The 12,895-nt window shown below is 40.2% G+C and overlaps 1 protein-coding gene across 4 annotated transcripts in view; it reads right to left on the reverse strand.

Moving 5' to 3' along the window:
• Positions 1-12,895, reverse strand: part of UGGT1 (UDP-glucose glycoprotein glucosyltransferase 1) — a 130,522-nt gene that overhangs the window by 56,071 nt on the left and 61,556 nt on the right. For all 4 annotated transcript variants that reach the window (XM_048214150.2, XM_026510242.4, XM_026510241.4 and 1 more), the window contains one exon: positions 2,089-2,253. In XM_048214150.2, the coding sequence (XP_048070107.1) occupies positions 2,089-2,253 (165 nt within the window). The remainder of the gene's footprint in view (positions 1-2,088; positions 2,254-12,895) is intronic.

Consider the following 12,895-nt stretch of genomic DNA (forward strand, 5'->3'; position numbering starts at 1 on the left):
GACCTCAATTTGAGACAGGAATCCATCAAAATCCTAGAGGAAAACTTCAACGTCAGACACAGCAACTTCTTTCAAGACACATCTCCAAAGCTAAGGGCAACAAAAGCGAAAATGAACTTTTAGGACTTCATCAAGATAAAGAGCTTCTGCACAGCAAAGGAAACAGTCAACAAAACAAAGAGGCAACTCACAGAATGGGAGAAGATATTTGCAAATGACACCACAGATAAAGGGCTGGTATCCAAGATCTATAAAGAACTTCTGAAACTCAACACCAAAAAAACAAATAATCTGTACTGTATGGTGACTAACATAATAAAATAAAAAAAAAATTTTTAAAACCAAAAACAAATAATCAAGTCAAAAAAATGGGCAGAAGACATGAACAGACACTTCTCCAAAGAAGACATACAAATGGCTAACAGACACATGAAAAAATGCTCAACATCATTAGCCATCAGGGAAATTCAAATCAAAACCACACTGAGATACCACCTTACACCAGTTAGAATGGCAAAAATTGACAAGGCAAAAACAACAAATGTTGGAGAGGATGTGGAGAAAGGGGAACCCTCTTACACTGTTGGTGGGCATGCAAGCTGGTACAGACACTTTGGAAAACAGTACGGAGGTTCCTCACAAAGTTAAAAATAGAGCTACCCTATGACTCAGCAAATGCACTACTGGATATTTACCCCAAAGATACAGATGTAGTGAAAAGAAGGGGCACATGCACCCAATGTTCATAGCAGCAATGTCCACAATAGCCAAACTGTGGAAGGAGCCGACATGCCTTCAACAGATGAATGGATAAAGAAGATGTGATCCATATATACAACAGAACATTACTCAGCCATCAGAAAGGATGAATATCCAACATTTGCATCGACATGGATGAAACTGGAAGGGATTATGCTAAGTGAAATAAGTCAAGCAGAGAATGACAATTATCTTATGGTTTCACTCATATATGGAACATAAGGAATAGCATGGAGGACATTAAAAGGAAGAGAAAAATGAAGGGGGGAAATCAGAGGGGGAGACAAACCATGACAGACTATGGACAATGGGAAACAAACTGAGGGTTTCGGGGGGGGGATGGGTTAGCCTGGTGACGGGTATTAAGGAGGGCACGTATTGCATGGAGCACTGGGTGTTATATGCAAACAATGAATCATGGAACACTACATCAAAAACTAATGATGTACTGTACAGTGACTAACATACATAATAAAATAAAAATTTTTTTTTAAAAAGACCAATATTTATGTCCCAAATCATACAATATTAAATGTCCAAAATAGGCAAATCCATAGAGAAAGAAAATAGATTTATAGTTGCCAGGGTCTAGGATAGAAGCAAATGCAGAGTGAATGCTACAGGGCACTGGATTTTAGGGGTAACGATAATGTTCTAACATTACACAGAGGTTAAACTTGCATAAATCTGTGTATACACTAAATACACTGAATTGTCCACTTTAAAATACTGAGTTTTAGGCATGTGAATTATGTCTTGACAATAACTATATATATAAATTATATAAATATAAAATATAAATATATAATATTTGAGTCTTTCCTAAGTCAAAATTCCTTACAAGTAGAACAAATGTCTCTTACAAATGTTAAGTTCTTTAGAATTTTTTTTTTTTTTAAGATTTTATTTGTTTGACAGAGACAGCCAGCAAGAGAGGAAACACAAACAGGGGGGCAGGTAGAGGAAGAAGCAGGCTCCTGGCAGAGGAGCCTGATGTGGGACTCGATCCCAGAATGCCGGGATCACGCCCTGAGCCGAAGGCAGACGCTTAACGACTGCACCACCCAGGTGCCCCAGTTCTTTAGAATTTTTTAAATAAACATTTAAACATTTAATCTTGACAACAATAAATTTAGCTATTTCGAATACAATGTACAGAAAGTCTTGTGAATATTTTCATTATAGCACAACTTGCTGGGAATCTACAAACCAATAACAAGTGGTGTATAAAAAACAGTAATACTTAAAGAATATTATTGCTTACTACAGAGTCTATAAAAACGTAAGCAAACCATTCTCTTTCAAAATCACCCTTGAAATACCACTCACCAAGTACACTGCTCTTTGGAAGAAGGTTGTGGTCTCCAGGATTTTATGCATTGTGATGGTTTCCAACTCATCAGGATCTAACTGTTCCTTTTCAAGGGGCATTCCGTTAAACAGAACAACAGGCAGTGGACCAACCCCAGTCTGCTCATAGTAGCCTCTCGCTTCCTGAAACACAAGGGACCACAAACATCTTTTGTCCTTCATGAAACAAATGGAACAAAGCATATTTTTCATACATACATGTGCTAACGAGAAAAGTAAAATCAACAGAAATATGGTCACCAAGAAATAACTAAAGAAATGCCTTTAAAGAAATATCAGAAGAGACACACTTAATATCCTACTGGGTAATATGAAACTGATTACTGAGTTTTTGTAAAACCACAAAACCTTGCAAATTAGGAAGTGATTTGGGGATGAGGGTAATTTTAAGCTACCCAGGCTACCAAACTTTAATTACATATACCATAGCCAAGACGTATAACAGACCTATCAACAATGATGGAGCTATCCTATCTTTGCTGTCCAATGCAGTAGCCACTAACCACATGTAACTACTGAACACCTGAAATTAATTAATTTTCATTTTAAAATCCACATGTGGCTAGAGGCTATCATTATGGAAAGCACAATGACAGACTGCCATAAATTATGAGTGCTCCTGGGCAGATAGCCTGAGATGAAATATTTATACCCCAATCTAAATTTAAAAGGATCCCTATCACTAACATAGAAATTACACTTCTAGAAAACAAAACAAGGCTGGTGGTAAACAGTGCTTGAAAATTGCTCCATAATATACTAAGCCCAATCGTTTTCCTTCTCCAAGACAACAGAGGTTCCTTAGCAGGGAAATACCAGGCCAACAAAAAGGTAAATATATCTAAGATGAACATTCTTCTGTGGTAGTCAGTATAGGGGTACTTCCCCCTAGATATCAACCACAAACCCGACTAACTTGTCAAAGTAAAATCTACATCACTACCCAAGATGTAAAAAGGATTCCTTAAAACATTCTTGTAAGATATCTTTGAACTAATACTTTCTGAAAATAGCAGAATTATATATATTTATATATAAATAGAAAAGTACTTCAATTGTATAACTAACAATCGTCAACAACAGACTAATTAGGTTCTAATCAGATCTAGCCACAACAGTAACTAATGGTACAGACTTATCAGGTGGACGATAATATGGCACAGGCAGAAAGGCCTTCTACCTTGATTTCTGCCATTTCTACATATCATAGTTTATACTTTTAAAATTTACACTTCTAAAATTCTTCCCATGTTAATTCTGTTCTTTGATGTCTCAACCATTTCAAAGACATTCATTAAAAACTCAACTTTAACATATTTTGAGTTTTGAAAATTATCCCCCCTACAAAACAAAACCAAACCCACATTATAACTCTTAGGTGACCATAAGAAATAACACTGGTTTTCTCTGGAAATGGCAACTGAGTGAAAATCACGAGTGGGAGGGAGATGTTTTGACTGTATATATCTTCCTTTCTTACAAACTGTAAATAACTTACCAGACCAAGTAACAGAATGCAGCCTAATTACCAAAAAGCCAAACTTAAAAATTACATGAGAATTTCTATCAATGATAACTAAAAATGTTACCTATAAATAATTTTAAAACCTTCATAATTACAAGCAAGATCTTATGAATGAGCTACTCACAAATGATAACTCAAAGTAATAAGGACTCAGAGTTAACATGCCAAACACAAAATGTCTACATGTGTAAGTTAGGACTTTTCTTAAATATTATTATCTTATTAGCTTGAAAGATATAAATATACATCTATTAGACTACATTATCTTCAGTTTAAAAATTCTACTTGAGACTTCCGGTTAAGATGGCGGAGGAGTAGGAGACACCTTTTTCAGCCGGTCCCCCGAGTCGAGCTGGATAGGTACCAGACAAGCCTAAACAATGAGACGCAGGAAGATGCATCTGGATCTCTACAAATGAACATCTCCAGCGCTGAGTATTGAGGTACGAAACGGGGAACCATGAAACCGTGCACAGATATCGGAAGATAAACGGAAGGGGGAGGGAGCCACCGCGTTCGGGCGCCGGGAAGCGGTAGCCACTTGCACGGGAGAGCGGGCGGGGCTCGCGGACGGCACCCGCAAAACAGCAGACTGAGACCGTGAGACGGGTGCGCACGCCACCAGGCATCTCACGGAACACCGGAATCCTGGTGCGCTCACTGGATCCAGACTGAGACCGGGAGCTTCCGGAGCGTGCGCGGGGCGGCTGGCGGCTGGCGGCGTTAGAAACACAAAGGACAGAGACACGCCGGCCCTGGAAGTGAGGGCTGGGACACCGGGTGTGGGGCGCACATCCCCAGACGCTGCAGGGTTGAGCAGCACCAACAGTAACAGAGTTAAAGTGGCCAGAACATTAGTAGAGAACGGTCCGCAATCCCTCTGTTCTGTGACAGAGGCTGAAATTCGGCCCCTGCTCCTCTCACTCTCAGAAGAGGCACAGCAAACCGCCAGGAAAAGCCGCCAGAGAACAAAAGCCGGGAAATACCGGCTCAGAGAGTACCCATCCCCATCCCCCCTCGCAGGGGACACAGAGACTCTACCCAAACAGGGTTGCCTGAGTATCGGCGCGGCAGGCCCCTCCCCCAGAAGGCAGGCTGAAAAATCAAGAAGCCCACAACCCGAGGCGCCTGGGTGGCGCAGTCATTGAGCGCCTGTCTTCGGCTTAGGGCGTGATCCCAGCATTCCGGAAAGGAGTCCCTCATCGGGCTCCTCCGCTGGGAGCCTGCTTCTTCCTCTCCCACTCCCCTGCTTCTGTTCCCTCTCTTGCTGGTTGGCTGCCACATAAATAAATGAATAAATAAAATCTTTAAAGAAGAAGCCCACATCCCTAAGATCCCTATAAAACAAGGGGCATGGCCTGGGACCCAGTCAATAATTTGGGCTCTGGACAACCCCGCAGCCTCTCCGCATCAGAATGACAAGAAGGAGAAGCCCCCCCAGCAAAGAAAAGACAGTGAGTCTGTGGCCTCTGCCACAGAAATAATGGATATGGATGTAAACAAAGTAACAGAAATGGAATTCAGAGTAATGATGGTCAAAATGATGAGTAGAATTGAAAAAACTATTAACGAAAAGGTTACTGAGAATATAGAATCCCTAAGGACAGAAATGAGAGCGAATCTGACAGAAATTAAAAATTCTATGAGACAAATGCGGGCAAAACTAGAGGCTCTGACGGCCAGGGTCACAGAAGCAGAGGAACGGGTTAGTGAATTGGAGGATGGGTTAATAGAGGAAAAAATGAAAACAGACGATGGTCTTTAAAAAATCCACGCCCACGAATGTAGGTTACGGGAGATTACTGACTCAATGAAACGATCCAATGTTAGAATCATCGGCATCCCCGAGGGGGTGGAGAAAAACAGAGGTCTAGAAGAGATATTTGAACAAATTGTAGCTGAAAACTTCCCTAATCTAGCGAGGGAAACAAACATTCGTGTCCAAGAGGCAGAGAGGACCCCTCCCAAGCTCAACCACGACAAACCTACGCCACGTCACTTCATAGTGCATTTAGCAAATATTAGATCCAAGGATACAGTATTGAAAGCGGCCAGGGCAAAGAAATTTCTCACGTACCAAGGCAAAGGCATCAGAATTACATCAGACCTGTCTACACAGACCTGGAATGAGAGAAAGGGTTGGGGGAGCATATTTAAAGCTCTTTCAGAGAAAAACATGCAGCCAAGGATCCTTTATCCAGCAAGGCTGTCATTCAGAATTGATGGGGAAATAAAGACATTTCAAAATCGCCAGTCACGAACCAATTTCGTAACCACGAAACCAGCCCTACAGGAGATATTACAGGGGGTTCTATAAAAGTAAAAAGGCCCCAAGAGTGATACAGAACAGAAAGTCACAGCCAATACAAACAAAGACTTTACAGGCAACATGGCATCATTAAAATCATATCTCTCAGTACTCAGTCTTAATGTAAATGGTTTGAACCATCCCATAAAACGCCACAGGGTTGCAGATTGGATAACAAGAAATGACCCATCCATTTGCTGTCTACAAGAGACTCATTTCGAACCCAAAGATGCATTCAGACTGAGAGTAAGGGGATGGAGTACCATCTTTCACGCAAATGGACCTCAAAAGAAAGCTGGGGTAGCAATACTCATATCAGATAAATTGGATTTTAAACTACAGACTAGTTAGAGACGCAGAAGGGCACTATATTATTCTTAAAGGAAGTATTCAACAAGTGGATATGACAATTATAAATATATATGCCCCCAACAGGGGAGCAGCAAGATACACGAGCCAACTCTTAACCAGAATAAAGAGACATATAAATAAAAATACATTAATAGTAGGGGACCTCAACACTCCACTATCAGAAATAGACAGAACACCCTGGCAAAAACTAAGCAAAGAATCAAAGGCTTTGAATGCCATACTCGACGAGTTGGACCTCATAGATATATACAGAACACTACACCCCAGAACCAAAGAATACTCGTTCTATTCTAATGCCCATGGAACATTCTCAAGAATAGACCATGTTCTGGGACACAAAACAGGTCTCAACCGATACCAAAAGATTGAAATTATCCCCTGCATATTCTCAGACCACAATGCTCTGAAATTGGAACTCAACCACAAGGAAAAATTTGGAAGAAATTCAAACACTTGGAGACTAAGAACCATCCTGCTCAGGAATGACTCAATAAACCAGGAAATCAAAAATCAAATTAAACAATTTATGGAGACCAATGAGAATGAAAATACAACAGTCCAAAACCTATGGGATACTGCAAAGGCAGTCCTAAAGGGAAAATACATAGCCATCCAAGCCTCACTCAAAAGAATAGAAAAATCTAAAATGCAGTTTTTATATTCTCACCTCAAGAAGCTGGAACAGCAACAGAGGGACAGGCTTAATCCACGCACGAGGAAGCAGTTGACCAAAATTAGAGCTAAAATCAATCAAGCAGAAACCAGAAGTACAGTAGAACAGATCAACAGGACTAGAAGCTGGTTCTTGGAGAGAATCAATAAAATTGACAGACCACTGGCAACACTTATCCAAAAGAAAAGAGAAAGGACCCAGATTATTAAAATTATGAATGAAAAGGGAGAGGTCACAACGAACACCATTGAAAATGGAAGGATTATTAGAAATTTTTATCAACAGCTATATGCCAATAAAATAAGCAATCTGGAAGAGATGGAATCCTTCCTGGAAACCTATAAACTACCAAGATTGAAACCGGAAGAAATTGATTCCTTAAACAGGCCAATTAATTATGAAGAAATTGAGTCAGTGATAAACAACTTTCCAAACAACAAAACTACAGGCCCGGATGGTTTTACTGGGGAATTCTACCAAGCATTCAAAGAAGAAATAATACCTATTCTCCTAAAGCTATTTCAAAAAATAGAAACAGAAGGAAAGCTACCAAACTCATTCTATGAGGCCAATATTACCTTGATCCCCAAACCAGGCAAAGACCCCCTCAAAAAGAAGAATTACAGACCGATTTCCCTAATGAATATGGACGCCAAAATCCTCAACAAGATACTTGCTAATAGAATCCAACAGTTCATTAAAAGGATTATCCATCACGATCAAGTGGGATTCATACCTGGGATGCAAGCGTGGTTCAATAGTCGCAAATCAATCAGCGTGATACATCATATCAACAAGAAAAGACTCAGGAACCATATGATCCTCTCAATCGATGCCGAAAAAGCATTTGACAAAATACAGCATCCTTTCCTGATTAAAACCCTTCAGAGTGTAGGAATAGAAGGTACATTTCTCAATCTCATAAAAGCCATCTATGAAAAGCCTACTGCAAATATTATTCTCAATGGGGAAAAGCTGGAAGCCTTTCCCTTAAGATCAGGAACACCACAAGGATGCCCACTCTCGCCACTATTATTCAACATAGTACTAGAAGTCCTTGCAACAGCAATCAGACGACAAAAAGGGATCAAAGGTATTCGAATCGGCAAAGAAGAAGTCAAAATGTCTCTCTTCGCAGATGACATGATACTCCATATGGAAAACCCAAAAGAAGCCACTCCCAAACTATTAGAAGTTATAGTGCAATTCAGTAACGTGGCGGGATACAAAATCAACGCTCAGAAATCAGTTGCATTTCTATACACGAATAACGAGACCAAAGAAAGAGAAATTAGGGAATCCATCCCACTTACAATAGCACCAAAAACCATACGTTACCTTGGAATTAACTTAACCAGAGACGTAAAGGACCTATATTCTAGAAACTACAAATCACTCTTGAAAGACATTGAAGAAGACACAAAAAGATGGAAAAATATTCCATGCTCATGGATCGGAAGAATTAACATAGTTAAAATGTCCATGCTACCCAGAGCAATCTACACTTTCAATGCTATCCCGATCAAAATACCGAGGACATTTTTTAAAGAACTGGAACAAATAGTCCTTAAATTTGTATGGAAACAGAATAGGCCCCGAATCTCCAAGGAACTGTTGAAAAGGAAAAACAAAGCTGGGAGCATCACAATGCCGGATTTCGAGCTATACTACAAAGCTGTGATCACAAAGACAATGTGGTACTGGCACAAAAACAGACACATAGACCAATGGAACAGAATAGAGAGCCCAGAAATGGACTCTCGGCTCTTTGGGCAACTAATATTTGATAAAGCAGGAAAAAACATCCGGTGGGAAAAAGACAGTCTCTTCACTAAATGGTGCTGGGAAAATTGGACAGCTACATGCAAAAGAATGAAACTTGACCACTATCTCACACCATACACAAAAATAAACTCCAAATGGATGAAAGACCTCGATGTGAGACAGGAATCCATCAAAATCCTAGAGGAGAACATAGGCAACAACCTCTACGACATCGGCCAAAGCAACCTTTTTCATGACACATCCCCAAAGGCAAGAGAAACAAAAGATAAAATGAATTTAAGGGACTTCATCAAGATTAAAAGTTTCTGCACAGCCAAGGAAACAGTCAGAAAAACTAAGAGGCAGCCCACGGAATGGGAGAAGATATTTGCAAATGACACTACAGATAAAGGACTGTTATCCAAGATCTACAAAGAACTTCTCAAACTCAATACACGAGAAACAAATAAACAAATCAAAAAATGGGCAGAAGATATGAACAGACACTTTTCCAATGAAGACATACAAATGGCTAACAGACACATGAAAAAATGTTCAAAATCATTAGCCATCAAGGAAATTCAAATCAAAACCACACTGAGATACCACCTTATGCCAGTTAGAACGGCAAAAATAGACAAGGCAAGAGACAACAATTGTTGGAGAGGATGTGGAGAAAGGGGATCCCTCCTACATTGTTGGTGGGAATGCAAGTTGGTACAGCCACTCTGGAAAACAGTGTGGAGGTCCCTTAAAAAGTTAAAAATTGAGCTACCCTATGATTCAGCCATTGCACTACTGGGTGTTTACCCCAAAGATACAGATGTAGTGACGAGAAGGGCCATATGCACCCCAATGTTCATAGCAGCAATGTCCACAATAGCTAAATCGTGGAAGGAGCCGAGATGCCCTTCACCAGATGACTGGATTAAGAAGTTGTGGTCCATATATACAATGGAATATTACTCAGCTATCAGAAAGAATGAGTTCTCAACATTTGCTACAACATGGACGGCACTGGAGGAGAAAATGCTAAGTGAAATAAGTCAAGCAGAGAAAGACAACTATCATATGATTTCTCTCATCTATGGAACATAAGAACTAGGATGATCGGTAGGGGAAGAAAGGGATAAAGAAAGGGGGGGTAATCAGAAGGGGGAATGAAGCATGAGAGACTATGGACTATGAGAAACAAACTGAGGGCCTCAGAGGGGAGGAGGGTGGGGGAATGGGATAGGCTGGTGATGGGTAGTAAGGAGGGCACGTATTGCATGGTGCACTGGGTGTTATACACAACTAATGAATCATTGAGCCTTACATCGGAAACCGGGGATGTACTGTATGGTGACTAACTTAATATAATAAAAAATCAAAAAAAAAAATTCTACTTGAATTGTACTGCCTAGTACAAATAATTACAACTTTCTAATATCATACACAGAGGATACCATAGCTTCAGATTTATAATAAAAGGTACAGTTATTTATTTATTTTAAGATTTTTATTTACTTATTTGAGAGAGAGCGCGTATGTGCAAGCGGGGAGGGGCGGGGGAGAAAAAATCCTAAAGCAGACTCCCAGCCCAGAACAGAGCCCAGTGTAGGGTTTGATTCCAGGACCCTGAGATCATGACCTGAGCCGAAATCAAGTAGGCTGCTTAAACAACTGAGCCACCCAGGCACCCCAGTACAAGTATTTGTAAGTGTAATAACAATTGCTAAAGGAATTCATTCCTCCTCAAAAATTTTTCAAAAGAATCTGTTTTCTTGGGCTTTTTCATGTGGAAGCACAGCTGCTACAGTTTTGAAAATCTAATAAGAATCATTAGATTCTCAGTACTTCTGGGAATCTCACAACATCCTTGTCATGAAAGTATGTTTACTCAAATGGCTAGGAAATTAAATGGCATAAGATGATTTGCTTACATAGGAAGGGCCTCTAATCAGTACAGATGAAGAAAAGAGCCAAGACTGGGAAACTACTGAGGAGCTAGGTCTCTGACACATTTATTTGATTCATCAGTAAAATCAAGATTTCAACACATGTAAAAATATCCTTTTTCTCAATGTGTCCAGTATTTCTCAAGAAAATATCTTTGCTATAGCAATCATCCACAATGAAAAGGCAATATGTACTCTTTCTTCAGTAGAATGAGAGAAAATTAAAGTGAAACGTTTTCCAGGTGAGGAGATGAGTGAAAGAGATAAAGGGGATCAAGAGTACACTTATCATGACAAGCACTGAGTAGTGTATAGAATTGGTGGATCTTTATATTATACATCTGAAACTAATATCTACTGCATGTTAACTACACTTGAAAATTTTTAAACAACATAAGATCTAATGTTAAAATGGTAAAGAGCAAGCAAGCCAGCACACTGGGGGAAAATCAGGCACTTCTCCCTTCCAAGGGAAAAAAAATAAAATTAAAAATTAAAAAATAAAGTTAAACATTTTCCAAATGTAAGGCTTGAGAAAACCTCATGAATTCCCTCAATTCTTTGGTATTCCCAAAGTGGCCCTTCTTTCCTTTTATTTCACCTATTCTTTTTCTACAGAGTTATTACTCTTGTTGTTTGTGTTTATCTAGAAAATCGCTGGACACCATATCAGTTTTATTTTAAAAAACACATAAGGCGGGGCACCTGGGTGGCACAGCGGTTAAGCGTCTGCCTTTGGCTCAGGGCATGATCCCGGCATTCTGGGATCGAGCCCCACATCAGGCTCCTCCACTATGAGCCTGCTTCTTCCTCTCCCACTCCCCCTGCTTGTGTTCCCTCTCTCGCTGGCTGTCTCTATCTCTGTCGAATAAATAAATAAAATCTTTAAAAAAAAGAAAAAACACATAAGGCAAGTGAGTGAACAGAAGGATACAACAGAACAATGGAACTATGTTCAGCTTACCCTAAATAGACCTCATGACCAGCTGTAACACTAAACCTGACTTAACACTTTATTTTTTTTTTTTATAATGATTTTTTATTATATTATGTTAGTCACCATACAGTACATCCCCGGTTTTCGATGCAAGGCTCGATGATTCATTAGTTGTGTATAACACCCAGTGCACCATGCAATATGTGCCCTCCTTACTACCCATCACCGGCCTATCCCATTCCCCCACCCCCCTCCCCTCTGGAGTCCTCAGTTTGTTTCTCATAGTCCATAGTCTCTCATGTTTCATTCCCCCTTCTGATTACCTCCCCCCTTTCTTTATCCCTTTCTTCACCTACTGATCATTCTAGTTCTTATGTTCCATAGATGAGAGAAATCATATTATAGTTGTCTTTCTCTGCTTGACTTATTTCACTTAGCATTATCTCCTCCAGTGCCGTCCATGTTGTAGCAAATGTTGAGAACTCGTTCTTTCTGATAGCTGAGTAATATTCCATTGTATATATGGACCACAACTTCTTAATCCCTGACTTAACACTTTAAAACTAAGGGACTTAACACTAAAGCAGGAGTGACATCAGTATTGTGGCTGAAGAGAACATACGTCATTGGTCCTTCCCAATCCCGAACAATAATTTGGCATCTATCCATAGACAAAACTGCCTTTGTGGAAGGTTTGGGATCCAGCACCATATGCCAAGGAACCCAGAAGAAGGTTCACCTACCCATGCATCACGTAAAAGGCATACAGACTTCAACCCTGTCTGTGGACCCTGCATTGGCTCATCAACTGGCTCTACAGCCTGAGAACCCTTGGGAAAAGCTGTCTTAAGCAATCACCTTTAGACGAGAGAGCCTTTGTGTAAGTCCAGGTTTCCAGCAGAGAAGTTGTAATATACCAATGGAGCAAAAAAATATGAGACTGGATGCATTGGAGAAGATAAGAAGAACAGTCTGACTTCACTTCCATCAGCCCTCCCCCAAAGCAGCACAGCTTAGGACCAAGAGATCTGGGCCCATGATTTCTCCTGCAGGGGAGACCTGACAGCAAGTGAGCCGGTGAGCAAGCATTCAACTTCCCCCACTATAAGGAATACTGCCAAAGAGGCTCATTTCTCTCTTATCCCATCTAGAGTACCGAATTGTGAACTGTGTGACTGGAGGTAGAAAAAGGCTAAAGAGGGCAGCAGATGGTACTCAGAAAGCACTTAAAGGGGATAGATCCTAC

This window comes from Ursus arctos, unplaced genomic scaffold (assembly GCF_023065955.2).
Source record: "Ursus arctos isolate Adak ecotype North America unplaced genomic scaffold, UrsArc2.0 scaffold_1, whole genome shotgun sequence".
In the NCBI taxonomy this organism is placed as follows: domain Eukaryota; kingdom Metazoa; phylum Chordata; class Mammalia; order Carnivora; family Ursidae; genus Ursus; species Ursus arctos.